The 23,654-nt window shown below is 36.5% G+C and overlaps 1 protein-coding gene across 2 annotated transcripts in view; it reads right to left on the bottom strand.

The window, feature by feature from the left end:
* Positions 1-23,654, bottom strand: part of PTPN12 (protein tyrosine phosphatase non-receptor type 12) — a 70,547-nt gene that overhangs the window by 24,250 nt on the left and 22,643 nt on the right. For both annotated transcript variants that reach the window (XM_066318720.1, XM_066318721.1), the window contains exons 2-11: positions 13,781-13,889; positions 10,650-10,726; positions 9,499-9,594; positions 8,444-8,482; positions 7,654-7,725; positions 6,153-6,212; positions 3,571-3,713; positions 2,131-2,197; positions 1,433-1,510; positions 1,244-1,342 (exon numbers count right to left, since the gene is read on the bottom strand). In XM_066318720.1, the coding sequence (XP_066174817.1) occupies positions 1,244-1,342; positions 1,433-1,510; positions 2,131-2,197; positions 3,571-3,713; positions 6,153-6,212; positions 7,654-7,725; positions 8,444-8,482; positions 9,499-9,594; positions 10,650-10,726; positions 13,781-13,889 (840 nt within the window). The remainder of the gene's footprint in view (positions 1-1,243; positions 1,343-1,432; positions 1,511-2,130; positions 2,198-3,570; positions 3,714-6,152; positions 6,213-7,653; positions 7,726-8,443; positions 8,483-9,498; positions 9,595-10,649; positions 10,727-13,780; positions 13,890-23,654) is intronic.

Below are 23,654 nucleotides of genomic sequence, written 5' to 3'. Positions count from 1 at the left end.
CATAAACCAAGATCATATCCAAGTAAAACTCAAACCTCACACTCCATCACCACCTTTACAGAGCTGGGATTTATGCCTCTCTCACTTCCAACTACATTACCTATCCATTTTCCATTTGGTCTTGTTTTATCAGTCAGCAAATCTCAAACTGTGCTGAAGACAGCACTTGCCTTTGTTGCAGAGTACCACCATATTGTGGCACTCATCTTAGGGAATATGTAAGTCATTTAATTTGTATAGTAATAGGAATAAGTAAATAAGAGACATTTTTTGATTCTATATAAGAGCACAGACACAGGCCAGATTTAAGTCAAATAACCAGAAGATACAGTAGACCGACCTACTTATTATTTTATGATCAAAACTCAAGTACTTAGAAATTACTTCTGTACACAGCTAATCAATCTGCATAGTCCAAGCCCTGCCATGCTCATTTCTCAAGAAAAAAAAAGAAATCACACATCAGCTTAATCAAACCTGTAACAAATAAAAGCAGCCAGCCCTATCCATATTGCATTTACTCAACAGGCTTCTTGTCATGACTAAAGACCTCCTAAGTACTGCATGAACTGATATAAATTCTAAGGAGTTAGCAGAAGGGTGGATGCCTTTAATCCAAGAATTGAAAACATTCTAGACTTCCTAGAAAGCACAGTAGAGGACAGCTAAATCCCTAAAATAAATGGGAAAAGGACATTTAAAATTGCTTCCAGATATTTCAGAGTCCTGAAGACACCACTCACACTCCCTCTAGAGAGCTATGGAATCTACACCAGTGAGGTGGAAAATCACTGAATAAACAAAACACAATCCAGGGACAAAGGGTGGTACAGGGTTCTGGACTGTGGGAGAGAAAGAAAATATTCATCCAAAAAGTCACGTTTCACATAGTGCCCAGCAACAGTCAAGAAAACATATCTAAACATAAAGAAGAGAATAAACCTATAGGAGACATGAAATTCAAAGGGGAAGACCAGAAAGACACAAAAATTCTCAAATACTGTGAATATCAATGAAGAATATTCTTTTCCACTTCCTTCTCCTTTCCTAAAAGGGTAGAGCATGAAGCTGCCTGACAAAAGCATTTTAAACTTGTTTTTCTCTCCCCTAATCTATTTCAATGCAAGCTGTACTTTAAAAAACATGAGAACTTAATAAAATCACACCACTGAACACTTTAAAAACAACTTCACAGGAGAATTTTCATCAGCAGCTAACAGCTACATATGGGAAAGACACCTACCACTCCATCTGCAATCTTCCAGTCTGCACAACTTTCATATTTTTGCAGTTGCTTTTCAAACAGTTGTGCTATGGCTCGATGGACGAGTTCATACTGCTCCTACAATAAGGTACCAGATAAAAATTAATGCACAAGATCTTTTTAAAGAATAGTGAGATATTCTCACATTCATTTTAAAACAAACTTGACCTTTGTTTGCACTGCAGAATGCCTCTGTGTCCTCATTTCCTGTATTAAATTAAATACATTGAATTCTTCAGGTATTTTCTGAAATACAGAAGCAAATTAATTACAATGACATAACTGTCAGAACAACAATACAAAAGCAAATTAATTACAATGACATAACTGTCAGAACAACAATAAAAAAGCTGTCAAACATAAAAAAAAGGTGTAACTTTTATAGGTAAAACTAATCTGTTCTCTCCATGCTGCAACTATTTTAATTTTTTTTAAAGCAACTCCAAAGTGACACTTAATTTAGACTGGATGAGAGCATTTGAAGCATTTTTGAAATGACATATGTCATTAAAATGAAACATGCAATGTTAACAATGCTTCATAATCTAAAAATCCCAGAATGAAGTTATCCCTTTATATTTGAGCACCATGATAAATAGACTGAGAAAGTTGAATTAAAAAACAATGTAGATTGAAATTTATTTTTTAAAAAATTAGAATTTATGGTGACCTTTTTAGATAAAAACTTGCTGTTAAAGGAAAGTAAGTTCATAATAAAACACAAATGCAATGAAACTAAACATCCAACCTGTCAAGAGAGTTCCAGAATGTCTTAAACATCTCACTATTTTTGAACACTGGGAAGTTCAATCAATCACTGTTACAAAATTACAGAATATCATAAAACTTCTTTTAGGATTCCTTACCCCAGCTTTAAGCAGATTCCATGTATAATCTATGGCACAGATGGCTCCTGTTCTTCCACACCCTGCACTATGAACATGAACAGAGAGGTGTTAGATATTATTTCAATTTGATAAAAAAACACTATAAACCTTGTATTTTATAAGGTAAAAAAATATCCAAATCCTTCAACTATAATTTTAGTTTCATGTCTGACACTACAGTGTCTTAAAAATAAAATCAGCAGTGCAAAATGCAGCACTGAATCTTTTAATGCACTTTTCATAGCCATTTGGAGCTGAAGTCATGAATGATTCAGTGCTGACAATTTTATTGCCTCTTTCTTTTGTCACACTGTTCCCAGGTACTACTGCTTCATCAAGTGTGGTCTCCTCTAAGTTCAATGAAAAATGGGGTAAAATGGCAGAACAGAATGCATTTAAAGAGTTGCCACATTTTTCTGATTTAGTATCACATCTGTATTTTTTTCTTTTTAGGTAAAAACCTAGATTTGAAAGTTTAAGAATGACAGCAAATCACCTTATTTATTTTTCTTAATTGTATGAATTCCTCTGTTTTACACATACAGAGTTATAACTAATGCACATTTATTACATTATAATTACACTGTTGTAAAGAATCAACTTTCAGATACTGACATTCAAAAAGAACAGGATAAAGTAAATGGATTTCAGAGCTAAGTCAGTTCATGGTTTTAGACCTCACTTAAGAGTGACAACTCAAAAAAAAGAATGCAGCCCTTGAAGAGAATAACTAATGAATTTAACATGTTCTGGCTTTAAAATCTGTATTCAATTTTTCCTGACATAACACATGAGGTTTGTTTTGGGTTGTTTTTTTTTGCTTTAAAAAGCATTAAAAACAATAGGCAAGATTTCCAGATTAACTGTCAGAAACTGTCAACTCAGCAAAATATTTTCGTAGCAGTTCAGTCTCAACAGTTCTTCTGTTAGCCAAATTTCAGGTCAAGGATGAAACTGTTGTTCATAAGACTTCCCAACTGGAAACTACAGCCTGCTCATTAAAGATCTTTTTTTGTCACACTAGAAAACAGTTTTTAGTGATACATGTGCTGTGTAGTCTTGCCTATTGAGAATGGAGCCTTTACTCCCAAGCTGATTTGCAGTGATCTTCAAATTCTGTTTTGCCCTCATGAGGATTTACATCTTAAGAGCCTCAAAACTGATCCCCTTTCAAAGGCTCATTCTTTTCTGATTGATATTCTGCCTTAAACTAGTCAAAGCAAAATTTCACTCTTGCATCAGTTTTGAGAAAATGAAGCCTGCATGATTTTGAATTAAATTTTGACAAGAGAAATTTTTTTCAACTAAAATAAATCAATAAATTCTGACTTAGAACCAAAACTAGTGCATCCCATAACACAACTCTAGACATCAAAAAATGAAAATGTTTACAAATGAAAAGATAAATATACTTGATACCTGCAGTGTATGCAAATAGGAACATCTTCATGTTCCTGGTATTCTCTCATCAAGCTGATCATGTCCAGAATAGAATCAAAAGATGAAGGGACATCGTGGTCAGGCCAGTTAACGTAATGAAATTGATAGACACTACGAGTCTCCTAAGGGAGAGGCAGGGAGAAAGGTGTTAATAATAACACATATTTGAGTAGAAGAGTTCCACAAACCAAAGAAGTAGCTCCATGAACTTTTGCTTTGATAAGCAAAGTCATTTATTGGATTAAAAAACCCTACAGCTTATATACCACTTCAAAAAATAGAAGAGAAATTCTGAAGTCATATTGGAAGTGCTGCTAATGCCTAAGAAGATGCCCTGTGGGACAGTTCAGCAGCCCCTTTCTTTTATATGGGTAAAGGACCAACAATGTTGCACCATATGAAAAGGTTCTATGTCTTTACAGCTGTAAGTTGGAAATGGAGAAAGAAAAAGAAAGAATCTTTCATGTGGTCTATCTGTACTTGGGTAACTTAAATTGAGGAAAACAAATGGGGGCAAAGGTGTTGTTTTGTCACATGACAAAATAAAGTGTGTGCACAAGCTCACAGAGAGAAATTAAGAAAACAACAGAAATAATCAAGACCATATCTAAATATGGATCACACTTGAACAACAACAACAGGTACACTTTTATTCTAAGAACAGAAGCTACAATAGTACTGAAGACAAGGTAAGAAGCAGGCTTTAGAACAGCTTAGTTACTCAGCTACCTGAATCCCTGAAAATCCTCTCTTTCACCACTATCCAAAGCCTCTGCAGCTACCAGCAGAACCAGCAGCTAGTTCTACTGTCCCTTCCCATGCTGGTGTCACACCTCTGGGATCCCATACACCCCTCAAAGGAATGTCCTGGAGAGCATGAAGGTTTTGATCCACATTACAATCTACAGGCTTCAAGACCTACACAACTTTCTGTTACGTAAGAAAAAACACAGCAGGCCTCTTAAGCATGGAAATTTATCTCTTTTTGATGCTTGACTTTTCCCAGCTCTATGGAAACACCATAGCTAGTTAAAACAAGTGAAAACACAGCCTAAGAAAGGACAAATTTAAAAATCCAGACGATTATGTAAAACCAAGGTCATCAGTAAAAAGGAAGAGTTCTAGCTATCTATTAAGCTCCACCAAGAAATTTCACTTGATTACTTTTTTAAAGACCAGTGATTTTTCACACTAGCAGAACGGTCACAAAAAAAGAGATTTGTTTTTTATATGAAAATCAAAAATTCAAAAGAACCTTTATAGTCCTTTTTTTTCCTACTGACATTTATGAACTAAACAACCAAAGTTCTTTCTTGAAAATAATCAAGTTTCAGTCAAACTGGTTTTCCTTCTAGAAATTAGAATAAATTTGAAGATGTATGGAAATTTTAAATCCTTTTGCAAAGGTTTTTTTTTTGTATGATAAGCCACTGCAAATGCTACAGAAGTGACAAAACATAATTATTCTGGAAAAACTGAAGGGAAACTTAAAAGGATATTACTTTATACCACAAATACACTTTTCCTCCCCAGTGCAAGGCTATGCTTAGAATTCTTCAAAGAAAGATGAAAAGTCTGTAGTTAATTTTACAGGAATCCCCAAGCAAATCTGCTACATAGATCTGAAGAAAAACCACTTTATCAGATGCACAGATCAAATATCAATACACCTTGTTAACTCTTTCAGTTAAACTGCTACTCATAGCAACAAACTTCCCTTTCCTTGCTAAGATGAATAGCTCAGCACAAAGGGTAGTTTTTTGTTGCTGCTTAGTTTTTAAGCAGTACAGGCAGGCAAAATATACATCAGCTACAGTTTCAGGTATAACTGGTTTGTAAGATATTCAGGTATTAAAAAGAAGGCAGGTTCTGTTTTGGGTTTTGGGGGTTTTTTTATGCAGTTCTGTTTTGAAATCACTCTTTCAAAAAATGTCACAAACCCCGAATACTGCACAGAATTTCTGTTATCTAAACCTTAAGCCCAGTCAGTTATAAGCACTAACAGAAAAAAACTGATTAAGTTCATGCATTCCTAGCAAATACTGCAGACAAAAATGATTCCCCAAAATTACTCCCCCCTTGATTAAGCAGTTTTCATAACTGCTGTGTTGTTAAATTGGAACAAAGCTTTGCTAAAACAAATGAGACTAACCTGCAATAAATTATTTATTAATGCAGATTGACAATTAAAATTACAGGTATTCTGTAAAATAGACTGTCATGCTTTGTGCTTTTCCAGGAGGGCTCTACTTTTTAGTTTTTATTTACTGGTAGTTGCTTTTCAGTCAAACGAAGTCTGACATTTGACACCTTACATTTCAGTGTAAGCTTATAAGAAAAGCATATGCCATTTGGGAAAACAAGAACATAGATAAAAGGCAAAAGAGTTTCACCATTCCTCCTTTATATACTAAGATTTTAACATCACTTCCAAATATTATCATTTATAGACATAATCAGATCTAAAAAAGTGAAGATGTTTTTGTGACATTTTCTGATGTATCATTTTGGGGACTTTTGAGCAACATTGAAGGCGAGACCACAAGTGACTGTGTACTTACATTTTGAAATTCAAGTAATAATGTTCTAATGAAGTAATCTGTTCTTGCTTGCTCAGCTTCCTAAACATGAGAAAACAATAATGCATGGGAAAAAAATATTAAAAATCAATATACAACATACAGGACATAATTAAAACTCAAACTTTAAACACGAGGCCTTTTTTAATTTTTTTGTTTTGTATTTTTGATTTCCTCAAGAGAGGGACAATGAAAACACTGATTAACACACCAGCAAGTTAGTTTGTTGCACAAGATGTGAAAAATGCATTACTTTTACTCAAATGTGTGAGTTTTGAAATTAAAGTCTTGTCTGTTCCAAAGTCATCAATAAACCATGTAAGAATACTCCTAAGTACCTCTTTTGCTTTATTTCTCCATACTTTTAATTTACAGATTGCCTTTCACAGCCATCCCTCTGTAACACTTTTGCTGTATAAACTTCAGCCTCTTACCACTCTATCCTGCAAAGTCTCCTTTTATTCTTTCCTTTTCCATGGTTTTCAATTAAAGAATCTAAAAGAATCACTAATTATCTTGCTTGTATCCTAGCTTCTAGCTCACAGAATTTTCAGATCTCCATTTGGGATATCAAGGAAAGTTTAGAGTGCAGAAATCCAACAGTATTATTGTACTTTAAATATCAGTAACAACAAAATTTAAAGATGCCTTTAAAAACTTGGCATTACAGCACAGAGAATTTAGGAGACTGCATATATGCTTTAATGTGTTTCTACCTCCTCCTGAGAATTTACCATTTCCCATCAACAACTGCAACACTTTGCAGGTTTTAAAGCAATGCAGCCCACCTACACCAGAGTCCCTGAAGGTAACACATCCTCAGCTGTAGCTAAGAAGTCAATTACAATGAACACACAAACCCCTTTCAGCAGTATCACAAGGAACAGGGCAAAAAGCAGCCAAATTTGAATCAACTTACCGTAGGGGAAGGTTACTCAGAATCTTTACAGAGTAAAATTTGCAAGTATATATTATCCTGACAAGATGAATTGAAGTGCATTTAATTCTTGTCAGACTATTTCAAAGTAGTATTAATAGGTGAATAAACAGGCATGTAAACTCTTTCTGAGCACCATAAAACACTTCATGCTAATTAACTTCATAAAAATAACCAATTCCAGTGTTACTTTCAGTTCACTCAGAATGCAAAGTCATAACAGACAAAACAACTGCATAAGATTTTGATTTCTTGAGTAAGGTACAGATGTTCAAGTAGCATATAAAGCTCAGGAAATAATACATAAAAACATACAAGACCAAGGGATATAGGCTGCCTTCTTTAAAAAAAATAAAACAATCGTGGAGGATTCAAAAAACCACACCGCTTAGATGTGCACATTCCTATGAGAGTCCTTGTGTGAAATTTAGTACTACTAATTTAGAACTACTAAAAAGCCCACTACAAACAATTCATTGAACATTTAAGTGACAAACCCACTAAATACTTGGAAATTAATTTCAAAAAAGAAAGCTTAATACTTACACAAGAAACACGAAATGGTCCAAAAGTTACAGCTGCTTCTCCATACAGAGGCCAGTAACGTTCACATTTTTTCTGTTAAAGTAAAGAATCTAATTTAATTCAGGCATGGTACTCAAAGATGTATTAACAGAAGCAGAGCAGACAATCACAACCCTGAATGCCTTATTCTGGACTTCTTTTAAGATAGTAACATAACTTGTCTTTTGGATAACAAGAGAAAAACAAAACAAAGACTTCAATCAACCAACATAAATACAGGCAAAAGACACTTTGCAAATTAGGATGTAAACTTTGTGTCTGCCTGTACCATATGCATAAGCAGCATGCAGAGGGGAGCAATGAAAGCTTAGTTTTTGTGAAAGTTGGGAATTCACAGTTCTGCATTTCCTTCTAAGGTCATAAGAAAGAAGATATATTTTTAAAAAATGGTTTTTGCAGCTGTATCAATGGACAGGAAATTCTGAAGGACTTAGAATTTTCATAGTTGGCCTACATCCCACAAAGTGCAAGACACTTTTTCCACAGTGACATGGCCAGAAAGAAACCCTTGGTACAGTTCTGTACACAAACACACATTCCATGAGATGACATCTAAATAATCATGTAACCCTACAAATGGGGCAAAGAAATTCATTCTCATGAACTATTTCTTATGTACAGAAATGTAAGGACAAGCACCCTCACTTCATCTGACAGATTATTATCACAGTCACAGATTTGGCATATGAAGCTTCATAGCTATTGCCCCATATGGGCAAAGCTCATTTATTTTTGTATTTAGGGCACATACCCTTCCCATTTCAAATTCTCGACAGGCCATTACAATTATCTGAAAAGAAAAACAAGATGCTTCAAGTTAGATGGTTTTGGATCATGTATCTTAAACCTGCACTTCACCACTTACTTCTGTCAGAGACTAATTATTAATAATACACTTGAAGAGACTAATTAGTAATAATATTTTCTTTCCTGCATACACATACTCTTCTACTTGTAAAACAGCAACCCAGTTTCATCCTTCAAAAAATCTGCATCACTAATACAACACTTCAAAGCTACTTAATTCAAATTCACTGTAATCCTGTACAAATACCATATTCATTCAGTCTGACTGTAGAGTCTAAACTTCTGAAAATATAGAGCCATTTGCCAACTGGAAGAAACATAGCTATATTTGCTTAAAGTGACTTAGAATGCATAAAATATACATATTTTGAATGCATAAAAACCACCCCCAAAAACCCTGACCATCAATCAGATTTCTTAGGTGGAGCCATTTCAGAAAGCACGACTACCACAGTAAAAATGCACCAACAGGTAAGCTATTTGTTACACTAAGTGACCACTACTTAAGGGTCAAACAACTCCCCCCCACCCCCAAAATTTCACAAATAATTTGTCAAACCTATCCAATTTCCACAAGTATTTAAAAGCTAAATCCTGACAAAAGCTGTTTAAACAGATGGAGGATATATAAAGCAATAACTAATCCAAAATTAGCATAAAAAGAAAAGTAAGTGGTTTGGGGGTTTGTTTTGTTTCACATGCATTTTGTCAGTCTACATTAAATCAGAATTGCAAGGTCTCATACCTTACAGATGTAACCAAGCAAGAACTTATTCACAAATATGAAGGATTTAACATTCATTCAACAAAATTATTACTTTGAATTTATATTATTAACCTGAATACTAATGCTATTTAACTACAAAAAGCAAGATTTGGGAAGCAAATAATCTAAATCACTGTCAATATTTTGATAGCAATAGCCAGCTCAGGCAAAAAAACTACACAATCACAGTGCCATGAAATAAGGTAACACTGAATTTTTCTGGAGCTACTTACAGCAACGTTGTATTCCCATATCATCCTCCAGAAGTCTATGACTGTATTGGCTAAGGGACCCTGGGTAGCAACATATGCCTTTGGCCCATGTACTCCCTGGGATTGCAGAAAGGAACCATTAATGTTTATAAAGAACATTTATCTGCACTGAATTGAAAAAAGTTTTGAGTTATAATGGTGTAAAATTAGAAATATCTTATATTTTTTTATATATATATATATATATATATATATATATATAACAGGAAGGGTGAATATGAGACATGACTCCTAATTACATCAGTGGGAATTTTGCTGCTAATCTCAAGAGAGCCCAAGGTCACAACAGCTACAGCACTGCCAGAGATTGTCACAGGAAATGAGTATGTTCAGATACTGAAGATTCCCTATAAGTCTGCATTTTCTTTGTTACTCAAACATTCAGTGACGAAAAACTGAAAATCTTTCTGCAAAAAAGCATCCTCTTGAATAAATAAAGTTCATCCCTCCCTGTAATACATTTCAAAACCACAAAATTTTAGAATTCGTTTTATATAAATTTTCAGTACATTAATGTTGAGCTTTTCAAGCTAAATGCTCATGCAGGAAGATTTACAGGAACACGTGTTCCTGAAAAATAAATACTGTGTAGAAGCAGCATCAGAATAAAGTTAAAAAGACAACTTAAGATAGTAATACTTTGAAACAAAACTGTAACAGGCTTTTTGTCAAATCCTGGCTTCTCTTTAAGAATGTTAGATTCATCCCATTGCCATTGTTCAATTAAGAATGTTAGAAAGTTAATTCCACTGCCACGCTTCTTCCACGAACAGAGCAAAATGTACATTAACATATACAATTTTTCAAACACCTCATTTATGGGCCCTAAAAATGCCATCTGTTAAAGCAACGGCATCTGAATTTTCCTGTGGTATAATTTACTTGCCTGCCACTTTAAAATGAAGTATTTTCATTATATTTCCACTCAGGAGTAAAATCAAAGCTTTAAAGATTGTGTTATAAATGGCATCATGTTTGCAAATTTATTCAAGTCATAATAGTATCTTCCCTCACAGCTTTAAAGTCTTATGTTAGACTATAACACTAAAACTCCCTGACAAGAAAAAAATGCTTAAAAAGAATAGAAGAAGTGTTAAACTAGTACCACAAACCTTAATAAAGTTTGCATTGATGTAGTCTGAATCTTGTGGGGGAGTTTTTAAGGTCAGTTTAACTCGGCTGTGATCAACTGAAAAAAACAGACCAAAATATTTTTGAACAAGGGTTACAACACACATAAATCAACACAGAACAGTAAATATAATGTATATAGTACATTAAATAACATTTTCCAATGGTAAGTCACACAAGTAAGTCAATACATTTATGTATCTGAGGCATAAGTGAGTGATAAGCAGGGTCCCTCCTACTGCTATGTGCTGATGATGCTCAAGTTCCCAGGGTACCACCTCCTGGAATTCCAAGAGCAATTCACTACAAAGAGGCAAAATACAATTAATCAGAAACCATCAAAACTGCAGTTACACAACATCAACATTAAGAACATGGTGGTCAGAATTAAGACACACTTGGGGAAAGCAGAAAGCACAAAACACCAGGGCACAGTTAAAGCAGCTGTCAAAGTCTCTGCCAAGGAGGACTTCATCAGGTATCACAACAGGGAACAGGCACCAGGGTTTACTGCTCAGGCACAGACTGACCCCTATGCCCCAAATACTGGGCTAGGCTCTTTGCTGGAGCACTTCTGAACTAGAAAACAGCAGATTGCTTCATTTTAGGAGGTTTTGCACAGGACAAGTTTTTGCCTCAAACCTGGCTGTCTCAGAGAAAGTTTCTGATAAAACCAGCAAATCTTTGAAGACCAAAATCCTCAACAATATAAAAATAATCTTATTATTTGTTGACAGAATAAACGAAACATTTTGTTATTCTTTTTGGCCTTGAAAAAAATTGCACCTTTAATACAACTTGATTGTTACTAAAATGGTGTAGGTGGTTGGCAGGTTTGCCAATCCTTCCAGGTCTTGTTGATAACAACAACTTATTAGCTATCATATAAAAATTATTCAAACTATCTCTACAATAGAGGCTCTTTTAGTTAGAAATCCATATAAAAATAGAAATTATCTTTAAGTGGGGCAGCAGAAGTATCTGTAGAAACAGCAGCTGCTCAAGCAATTTGTTACTTTCTGCTCCCACGGTCAATTCCTCAACCACAGAACAGCTGCTAAACCTTTGATTAGACCTAAATTCAAGAAAAAGACAAAGAACAAATATATTTCAAAAGAGAGAATATGGTTAGTTGGGTTTTTTGTTTTGTCAAAACATCACTGATAATAAAACAGGGAACCATGCCCAGAAGAAGTAAATGCTAAGAGTTATTTCTATACAGAAAGCTCTCCCAAAAAGCTTGCAAAACAGTGAAATTTCTCTGCCAGAGTCCTCATAACATGCAAAAAACTTTGTGTTACCACGTAATGCTCCTTAAAAAAGGACAAGTGCAAATGACAAGACTTTTAGATCCCAAATCTAAAGACAACACACTCATATAAAGGCCTAGAAAATCCCTTAAAACACTTTTCACTGTGTTACATGCTGATAGATTGTACAAGCAAGAACATTCTCTAAGCATGAAATGATGTCACGGACTTTACCCTAAAAACTGCTTTTAAGTGAGAGAACAGACTAATTAAAGCAGCAGGCTAATGAGGGATCCTATCTTCTCAGCACAGTAGATCCAAAATTCTAGAGCAGTTTCCAAACATCAGCATTGCCATCCTGTCTCTGTACACCACAGCTCACCCTTTACAGAGTTTAATGCCTGGAACAGAATTCTCCCCAAAAAATCCATTGCAGTTCTCAGCTTCTGAAGATGAAGTTGGATATTGTTATGTAACTTAAAGGTTCAATTCACACTAATTGGCTCCTCAGGTGACCAGTGAGCACTGTGTTGCATTTAACTATCATTTAGGATGGCTTAGTAAACTGTAATGGGACCATGCTTCTTTTACTCTGAAACCAGTGTTGAGTTAGTGCTGAGGTACTGATGTCTCTGGTAGCAGTAACAATTTCTGATAAATACAGCACTGATCTCTGATTAAGTTACAAATGTACATTATTCCCTGGATTTACAAGAGATAGGCCAAGTATCCTTGTCTTTCTCCTGCTTCTCATTTCAAGCTGGTCTCCCATCCCTTCCTTGCTAGAGACTTTGGATGTTTGAGACATTCACTTAAACTGAAAATACACCTTCAGTTCTCCTCAATGTCAGCTTTGAAGTTTGCCCATTTCCCCACTGTGAGCTTTGCTCCCTTCCAGATCCAGTGAGTCAGGTTTTATTTCCATGCAGATGACACACGTGCTCATTTACTGCTGCAGTGCTACTGTCTCAGCAATTCAATCTGGCTGCTACCAAGATTTCATTATATTGTTCAAGACCTACCAAAATGCCAGGACACTTAATAAGATGATAATAACCACTTCCTCTCTCTTTTTCACCCTACCTATTAAACATTTCCTCCCAACTAATAAGAGTAAAACATACCTGTTGCTGACCTTCTAGGACAAGAGAAGTGGCAGTTTCAGAAGACTACTCTTTAACCTCACTGTCAGCTGCTCAGATCAAGAAGCACAGTGAGAGCTTCTGAAATATGTGGCCTCAGGAGTTACATGAAGTGAGCATGTAAGAGACACTCTTGAAATTTCAGATCACTGATCTGTAATAGCCACATGTTGGTGGGTTTAAAATCTAAATCATGCTCTGACTCTTGCTTTCTGCAAAGTCACTATAAAGAATTTCATTTTCACTCTAGCAAAATAGAAAGCTAATGCAGCACTGAAAGCTTTTCGACACCATTTGCAGGATGCAAACAGGCAAAAAAGATCTATTTTACATCAAAATAGGTTCCTTAAGCCTCCTTAGAAATTCACCTAGAGTATATGCTGACATTTGTTTTCTACCAGGAATAACATGCTCCTAAGGAAAACATACACTAAGCATTAAGTAAAGTTCTCAGCTATTCTGAGCTAAAATGTAAGTGTCAGCTTGATACAGCTTCAGAACCAGAACACATTTACTTTCAGGTGATATCTCTCCTGATAAAATACAAGAATATTCAGTCACTTTGCCTTCCAAGTTAAAAATAAAAATTTTTAAAATGTCATCTTTCAGCAAATTATCACCACTTTTGCCTTTCAGTAATAACTAAAAAGTAAAATTCAAAATACATGGAGGATAACAAGCTGTTTTCTTTGTCTTCTTTAACATGTAAATCAGACTTACATGGCAATATATCCTTGTATCTATTCTTTTTAACATTTTCTTCTTTTTCTCCAGTGGCTGTTGGGTAGATCTTCTCTGTTCTGTATTTTGTTGATAATCTTCTTAACCTCTGGAATAAAAGATTTATGTTATATTTTCAAGCCTCAAGATAAATATCACAAGGCATTAGTTTCATTATGAAGATGATCACTCGGAAAAAAAAAAATCTCTCCTTTTATGATATTCACTATGATGAAGTTAAAACACCTCGTTATCCAGCACTTTTAGCACATCAGCAGGTTATATCCAAGTTGATGCCAGCTCTATGCATCATGAGACGTGGAACTTTAGAAAAGCCAGTACAGCACCAGCTTGAACCATGGCCATACTTGACTTGGACAATACACTGCCCTGTTGTGGAGTAACAACTGCATTAAGAATACCTGTGAGAAACAGAAACATCTCAGGGTACCTGGAGGAAGAGCACAGCATGGGCTGGCTCAGGAACAGCTGGTACTTGGCACTGAGGCACAAAGCCTCCAACACTGACAACTGAACAGAACCCAAAATCTTACATTTAACTGGTGCCAACTCCTAATGCCCAACTCCTGTTGAGTTTCAAGCTCAAAGAAAGGAGGTCCCTGTCTCTCAGGCACAAGCTATTCACAATTAGGATGAGTGACAGGAGGTCTGCTGTGTTCACAACAGTACATCATTTTTCCCCCTCCATCTATTTCAAATCCTAGAAATGTGAGAGAGTCAAATCTCCTAATAAAAACCAGCCCCTGCCTTCCAGTGACCTAGGAAATAAAAAGAGCAATACAGCTTTTATCATTCCAAACGAGTTAGGCCTTTGCAACCTTAAAACTGAGGACTAAAAGTTCTCATTGAAAAAAAAAAAAATACAAGAGGAGCCAGCAGTGCTTATTATTTTAAACTGTGTAGACATCCAGATTAAAAAAGGAACACCAAAGAACTAAGAAATTTAACTGTGGTGGATGCAAACCCAGCCATTCTATCAACTCTGACATGGTGGTGTTGTGTTAGACTCTCAAGAGGAAGACTGAAAGTAGCTTCAAACAAATTTAACATCTCCAGTGGAGAGCTGTTCTGCACAGGCAGAAGGACAGACATTCTTCATGTTTCCCTCCCCCTATATTCAATTCATCATCGTACACTTGAAGACTCAAAACATTCATGATTTGTGTTCTTTTGGAGAAGGTGGACAAGGGCTTTTGCCAGTTAAAAACAATCTGAAATAAAAACATAAATCTTATTTGCACTGACTATGCAACAACACACAGGCAGAAAGGTATCCTAACGAAGATGATCAGTTTGGAAAGCCAGTTTTAGTAGCATTAGAAGAATTCAAGAAGAAGAAACTTGGGGCACTCACCACACACTTTAATTAAAAAAATGTTTTGGCAACTCAAGCCCTCCAATAATTCCTCCTAATTTATTATGCAATTGAGGTGACTAATTATGCATATTAGGTCCAAAATTGTTCTAGCCCCACCCTCAACCTTAAGAATAAAATCACATAAAACTTAGCATCTCTCTCACATAGAGAAATACATTTTCATGAAATTTAAATGGATATAGAAAAAAAAATCAAATTACCTATGCAAATGTGGGTAAATCCTGTAATTAATTTAATTGAGTAATACACATCTAAAAAACCAGAAAAGTGACATTTGCAGAGCAAAAACAAATGGCAAGGTAAAAAAAAAAGCAAACCAAGAAGCACCAGTTTTCAGATTTTTTTCTTTTCTGCATGGACTTTATCACAGATTCAATCACTGAACACTAAAAAGAGCAACAGATCCAGCCTGCAACTATGTCTTTTTCCTTAAAATTAATTTTCTCAAGAAATCTGCAATATTATTCGGTGAAGAAAAACAATAAATATCTGGAGGTGTGGTAGTAAGTGTCTGACCATACAGTGATCAAGCTGCTAAATATTTAACCTGAAAGCATTGTGAGAGTGAGGAACAGGAAGATTCAATTCTTAAAAAGACACAAGCAGTTCCTGGAAGCCCCCCTGTAGACTACACTCATCTTTGCAACACTAAAAACAAATTCACAGCAGAACCTGAACACACAGCAGGCAGAGAAATCTGGTTTGTCTCACAGCAGACAAAGAACACCACAGCAACCTAGGAGACATGGTCCTACATAACACTGACCTTTCCCAGAGCCAAAAAATAACACTTGTGCTAAGACTGAACACATCCAGGAGTCCAGAAAAAGCCAAATGAATGCACATAATTTGGTTAAATCAGCTATGAACTTCCAGGCTGATAAATACTTTGAAATAGGCTATAAATCTCCAATCAAGAGGGAAAATAAGCAAAGACCAACAATGACACTTTCCAAGAACAGTCATTAATATGATGGTGTGTATTGTTGCAATATGGTTGTGAGTCTTAAAGGTTTTTTACCTCCATCTTACTGATTTTTATAGGGCAAATGTCATGACTCTGCTTAAAAGAAGTTCAGAGAAAAACTACTTTTACAAACCGTGACTAGATGCAAAAGTTATTTTACAGGAGAAAGAACACACTCCAGGAAGTCAGGTTAGGTATCAAAAAGTAGGAAGATAATCCTCTTTTGCATAAGGCCATTTTAAAGACGTGCAAGAAAAAACACTTGCACCAATACAAATTGGACAAACTGTCAGCCAAAAAGGCTCGCGTGGCTAATATCAACTTTCTAGAATTTTCTAGAAAACAATGCTATGAGAATCCAGCACAGCCTTCCTCCCTACATGATTCAATCTCCCCTGCTCTGCAGTCTGCTGAACAGACCAGAAAGCAGGATTAGCTTAGCCCAGCTGCAAGGCAAAGCCTGGAAAGGAAATACAGGTAGATTTTAGCATACATCTGTTCCTAAACCACTTCAGGATCCATGCTTTTAATGCACATTTGCCAGCTGCTCTGTGACATGGATAATAGAAGATACCTAAGTACAGTCCTGAGAGCAATCAAAACGAGTAAGGAGCCTTCTTTACAATTTACAGTAGTATCTGCTACATAGAATAGTATCCATTTCATGCTTTGGAAGAGGAAGAACTGACTAAAGAGTAAGGAAAGAATTTTTAAAACTGAGCTTTGAACAGAGTACCCCAGGAATGGAAAAGTGCCAGACTCAGCAGAGGAGTCTGCTCTACAAGCAATAGAAAATTCCTGCAGAAGGCTATTGCAGTGTGTGCCCACAGCCTGCTGAGGGATGCAAGGGATCCAGTGCTTCCTAGGTTACAGCCCAGAGTGACCAGGAGGAGGAGAATGTACTCAATAGCAGAACAGGGGTAATGACAGGGCAGGAGAGAAAAGAATTTTCTTCAGACTACACTAAGCTGACAAGACAGCCAGCAAGATCCATCTCAGGCCGGTTTCAAGCTAATTCTTAAGAAACAACAGTCTAGAGTACAAAGCAGCACACATTTGGGTGAAGTCAGTCAGTTGCCAAAATGCTTCCCTGAAGATACCCAGGCACCAGGAGCAGGGACATGGGAGGTCCAGCCTGGTGCCTTTGCAGATAACACCGGGAGCTTCTGTGACACTTGTCTGTCCAGTGGGACTGGACAGCCAAATCCTTCACTGGTATGGCTGAAGGATTGGTATGCCAAATCCTTCACTGGTATGGCTGCCACCAAATCCTTCACTGGTATGCTCTCTTCAGAACAAACAGAATGGTCAAAGAGTAAGCATGACGAGCCATAAATATACTCTTTAAGAAATACATTCACAAGGCCTTTAGTTCCAGTCATTAGAAAAGCTCCATTTTAATTCTGCTTATTCGTTGTGTGACAGAAGTGGTTTGTGTGGTGGTGACAAACACCACATGTGACAGTGGGGAGATGAGTCTCTGAAACAATTTAAGTTTCAGAAACGTACTTCCAACTTCTACGGTGGTTTTACAATCTGTACTACAAATCTACTTCAGAGTGTTTGTAAAAAGACAAACCAGCTTTTCAAACCCAACTTGTGGAATCCTAAGAAGAACTTTGTCCAGTCAGTTCAGGAAATACAGATCTTTGACTTTCATTGTCAGTTTATTTATTTAACACTCAACATTTAGAAAGCCTTTTAAGACACAATGTCTAATACCATAGAAATGCTGTTTGTGGTTAAATAAAGCATTTACATACTGAAATTTAAAGAACTCACTTCAAAAGAATAAACTTTATTTAAGATACAAAAGTTCCTTTGACTCCTTTCCAGGCTTCTTTTCAAGGAGAACAAGACAAATATTTCACCATCGTTTCTGTTATCTCAAGTCCTCAAACTGCCTCCTAGCCTTGCCTGACATTTCTAATTGGCAAAGCAAGAGATAACACAACAGAGATGTTCTCTCAGCTCGCCTTTCTGACCATTCCTGAGGAGCAGGACACACCAGAGTGCCACATGCCAGCTGCTACAGTATTCCACAACACCCAACTTGCCATGTGACAACAGGCCATAGAACCAGGCTCTGGCAGTGGTCTCTTGACATTGTACCAATCACACAGGAACATATTTTCTTCTGCAAAATTTGCCAAAGTGCATTAAGAAACACTCAAAGAAACAAGCAACTAAAACAAAGCTTCCATAAAAGTTACTTTAAAAATCAGAGCATAAAAGAAGATGCTAGGAAACACTTTAAAAATGTTGTGTTAATGCACTCCTTTCATTAAATAAGACAACTATTTCTATCATAAGATAGAAATTGTATTTCTCTTACTAACAGGAAGGGAAGAAAAAAAACAAGAATTATGTGCAACTCTGGTCTCATTCAAATAATTTAGATAAAGGTTACTAGGGGAAAATACATTCCCTAGTACTTACACAGTGAGAAAAATGTACCTGTCTGGAGCAATGTGAAGTAAATTACCATAAAAAATTCAAAATTACTGTCTTCTGGCTATCTATAGTCAGATAACTCAGGTTTCAGGTTCTGTACCTACGAATGAAGAAATGCCAGAGATGCTTTTGGCAACAGACAGTTCAATGCAGACGTTGGTATCGGCGCTCAAATGCAACTCTGACTTCCTAAAATTGTTTTAGTTCCAGTATTTCAACTTCAAGGCCTTGCAAATCCAACTGGAGCTTTCCTATACCACTTTCTCATCAGTGAGGTCTCTGGGAAACACCAAGACTAGGTGATGGTAGTCAACTCAGGTGGAGAAGAGACTGTTCAGGAGTGTATGGACAGCTCCAGGTTGCAATAGCAAGGAATAAATGAACACAGTGAACACCACTTCATCTTAGCAGTATTTGTAAAATAGCATATACTGGTGACCCATGTCAATATTTTCTCCTTGATTCCTGTCAGCTTTCAAACAGCAATTGCTTGCAAGAATTCCTAGCCCTCATGAAGGAAGGAAAAAGCCTCCCCAAGCACTAGTCAAACATAAACAATGAAAGGAGAATGACTCTGTTTTGTAAAACTTCACTTTATCTCCACATTCACAGATGGCTTTGGCTGCAAAAAACCAGGCTAGCAGTCTGCACTGGACCTATCCCTCTGAAACAAAGCCCTGAAAGGAGATGGAAATTATAGAGGAGGAGTTTTCATTGCCTTGGCATTCTCTTCTGGCAACACCTACCAACCCTGGAGCTCTAGGTGCTCCAAGGGAACCTCTGCTAAAGGGATTAGTAGACATTCCTGGTGACTACACTCCCTTGGGAGCTCCATCTTCAGCATTTCACAGCAGGACAATGATGACTCCAACAAACCCCACTGCATTCCAGGAAGCTTGTGGGAACCACATAGAAGAAAAATCCCTCCAAAATTACCCAGACAACTGAAAACAGCATTATTTCAGTATTAGATTATATGATATTATATAGTATGGTATATCAGTATTCTTACAGGAGTTGGACTTCAATGATCCTTGTGGGTCCCTTCCAACTCAGGACATTTTATGATTTTACACCACCTTAACTCTCTGATACTTTCTCAGGAAAGAGGTGAATTCATGTTACTGCACTAACTGGAGATTTCTATCCCATAAAGAAGCACAAGCCAATGAAGACAATGCTGGCATATCCTCATGTAGAGAAGGCAAAATGATAACACTGCAAGCAGCCTGTTAAGTGGTACATCCTACTTTCTCCAGTATCACATTAAAACCAGAATCAGGTAAAAAATTCAAACCAGCAGATTGCTCTCCAGAATTAGGTACTATCAGAGTAAGATCAACATTTCCCATCTTTCCAAATCTATATTTTCCATAAGTAAAAGGTTAGAATCAGACACATTTCCCACACTGCTAATAACTAAAGACCGCTTTACAGAGACACTATCAAAAGGTGGGCTGACTGCTTCAAAACTCTCCTCTCCCTCATTTCTAAAATTATTTTTATACTATCTGCATGTTAATCCTAGCCTAAACTAGCAATACTATCAATTACAGTTACATTTATGTTCAGCATTATAGTTAAGCCACATACCTACTGCCAGTTTTACAAGGTTGGAGAAGATTAAGTCAGTGTGTGGTTTGGCTACAAGCAAGGAAATAACTGAGCAAAGCAAAACACTAAATTACTAAAGCATAATCTGGTTTTAGCTAGTAGGTTACTAATGTATGTTCTACTTTAGAAAGTCCTGCAGCACACTCATTCAGAATTGGGATTATAACTTCCCATCTCTGAACTCTACTGTTTCCTCAGCTCACTCACTGTATTGCAGTGACTACTGTGAACACATTACAAGAAGTAAAGAACACGAAGTTTTCTATTAGTATGAAAGCACACAATGAGCAAGTTGACTGCTTTGGACTCAAGTCTAGGAAGCACCTTGATGCAAAACCAGAAAAGTTTAACATTAGCACACACTACAAATAGCAGGCTTCTTAACAATCTTAGAGCAATTCCAGAACAACTGTTGATGATTCAAAATGGGAATAAGCCTCAAAACTTTTGCAACAAGATGCCTTTCTGCCTTCACAGTAAAAACCCAAATAGCATATGGAAGTAAAGCAGTTAGAGAAACGAAGAAATAAAACTAAAACCAGGGAACCCCCTTGTTTAAAATCATTATTTCCAAGTTACTGGATTCATTATTTCCCTCTTATTCCTTCAGTATTAGGCTTTATGCATGCTGACAGCACAGGTATATTAAAAGCATCACATTTAATCCTTATTTAAAACAAAAAATGGTTAGAGGTCTAGGTAAATCTCTTAAATGACTCACTCTGAGTCATCCAGGAGAGGTGACCACACTACTGTCCACTATCTTGACAGTTTATCCCAGATTCCACCCCTGAAGTAAATCAAATTTTGGCATCCTGGATGTGACAGTGTCAGTGCAACATTTGAGTGAAAACTTCTGCAGACCATGTCCTTTACCCAAAACAGAGATGAAGCAGACACTTGCCCTCATCTCTGTTACACACACAGCAGATTTACTTCAAAACCCAACAGCTCTGATGTACCAGGAACAGACATCAAAGTAACAATGTCCCCAGGACCAACCCTTGGAAACCTAGAAGAAAGTATCTAAATGCTAGTTGAGACTTTTTCCGCAAAGAAACACCCCAAAGGCAAGAAGTTTTATTCCAAGTCAATCAGGCAACTAAACAGAACAGAAGCCATATTTTTTCCTGGCCACAGGAGGGGCTGGAGCAGTCACTGTCTGTGACAGCTTCTGTGCTTGTGTCTCAACCAACATAACACCCTGAAACACTCAGGGGCACCCTCTGACAAGCATTCACGAGAAAACCTGCACAGCAAATAGACGAGGTACAATTCGTATCAACAAACAGCATGAGGGTCTAAATAAGTATTAGCCTCTATCCTAGAAGAATATAGAGGTTTTTTTAAACCATATCAATTCTCCCTGAAATATTTCATCATCTGTCAACCACCTATTACTCCCCACGGTCTTTACCATTCCCTTGCCTGCAACTTCACAGTATGTGGCATTGAGATCCATGGAGAATGTATCTTGCTTTTGTTTCTGCTCAGCACGAAAGAAAAGGGGGGAAAAGAGCCCAAACTCTCCTCCCTCTTCCTTCACAAGATGCAAAACCCTTCCTCTTTTCCCACGCCTTGGAACACATTTCCTTGAGGTCAGTGTTTGTTTTCCAAGCAATTCATACAAGGTGGGGGAAAAAAAAAAAAAATTGCACCATGACTGAAACAGGAAACACTGAGCTTTCACTCCAACAGAAGTAAACTAGAATTTCCTACCTGCTAGTCCCTCACTACCAAAGCTGCCATAAAGAAAGACAAGGCACAGGAGAATAGTCTTAAAGCCTTATTAAAACCTTATTTAAGCCTTTTAATAAATCTACACGCACTCCCTCAAAAAAGGTCTGCCATAGCTGTTATGTCCTGCCTTCCCAAAAGGGTTTTAAAGCCATGTTTTGGCAATTTATCTGAAACACAGATCCTGCCCTGTAAGATTTGCACTGAGAATGACTTTAAGCTGAAAAGCTGGAGCCTAACAACTGCTTTAGTTGAGCTGTTTGTGCAGTCAAGAAACACTGTAATTGTGATCTGGTTTTGAGTCCAAATTACTTTTCTGAGGCATCTCTAGAGCTCAGAGGTGCAGTTCCTTTCAGTGACATCCTTTGAGGTAGTTGAATTGCTATCCAGTGACCCATGTTTAGTGTTTAATATACAATTCCAATAAAAAATATGTTAATTTTGTCTTTCACCAGAGGTCTTCACTTTTTTTTTTTTTTTTTTTTTTAAAGTAAGCTTGCACCTTGTATAGAAACATAGTATCTTTAGAGACTTTCAGCAGTTTAGGACCCCCACTATTCAGCAGGTAAAACTAGGATACTGATAATACAGTTATGCCAGTTCATGATTGGCAAGTAAAACCCCCACTATTTATTTAATAAAAATAAGAAAACTTTTGACAAACACTGAATCAGTACTTCCATGCAGCAACTCACACAGGAATATATACAGGATTGTAATAAAAAGATAAGATAGCAAATAGAAAATACATTTCTACCATTTTCTGGAGAAAATACACTTACAACTATTTTTACCCTTTCTTTATGGCTGTGTTTGGAAGCCAAGGAATGTGCTAGTTATAAAGAGGCCATTTATGATAGAGTTCAATAGCATTTTAAGAGCTAGAAAGAAGTAGCCTCATTAAAGTCACAAAGTTGTACTAAGATTTCAACTGTAATAACCCTAGCTAATAACCAGCACAATATTTATGGAGAGACAAAGGAATTTTGTGTTGTAATCATTTATATTTGCAGTATCTGTCAATTTTTGCCTAACAAATTTGTCCCCAGCAATTCAGAGGCACACACCTTCCAAGCATAATTCCGATTTCAAAAAGAGACAGGACAGGGAATCCAATGGCAAACAAAATTCCTATAAGTCTGGCAGAAAGAGGATAAAGCAACTACTGAAATGAAAACAAAGCAATAATGGCTAGTACAGAAACAAATTCAGACAACCAGTAATTTCCATGCATGACTTTATATTATTTCTCTCCATTAAAGTTCTTGCTTTAATGGCTGAACATTCAAGCAGAATTACTATATGTTCAAATGCTTGAACAATATGAACTTTGCCATTTAATTTGCTTCTACTGAATTCAAGAAAAGGTCCTTAAATCTTCTCCATTCATGCCATATTGTATGCAATTGTCTCCTACAAAAGGAACACAGGCATCTACACAGTATTACCACTAAGAGTACATATGATAGAATTAAGAGTATCATCATTCAAGGAAAACGTTTCTTACTTGCCTCATATTTTGTTCAATAAGCACTTCAAGAAAAGGAAAAGGCTGTGGTGCTTCTCCAACATAACCATTTAGTGTTTGACACACCTTTAACACTTTGAATTCCATGGTAACTTTAATCCCAGGTATTCTCAGGCCATGCCAATCCAAAAGTGGCCACAAAGGAAACAGTTGGCTCTTTGGCAAGCCCTGTATC

Source organism: Sylvia atricapilla, chromosome 5 (genome assembly GCF_009819655.1).
Source record: "Sylvia atricapilla isolate bSylAtr1 chromosome 5, bSylAtr1.pri, whole genome shotgun sequence".
Classification (NCBI taxonomy): Eukaryota; Metazoa; Chordata; class Aves; order Passeriformes; family Sylviidae; genus Sylvia; species Sylvia atricapilla.
Note: the sequence above shows the minus strand (reverse complement) of the source record. Positions and strands in the feature narration are given on the sequence as shown.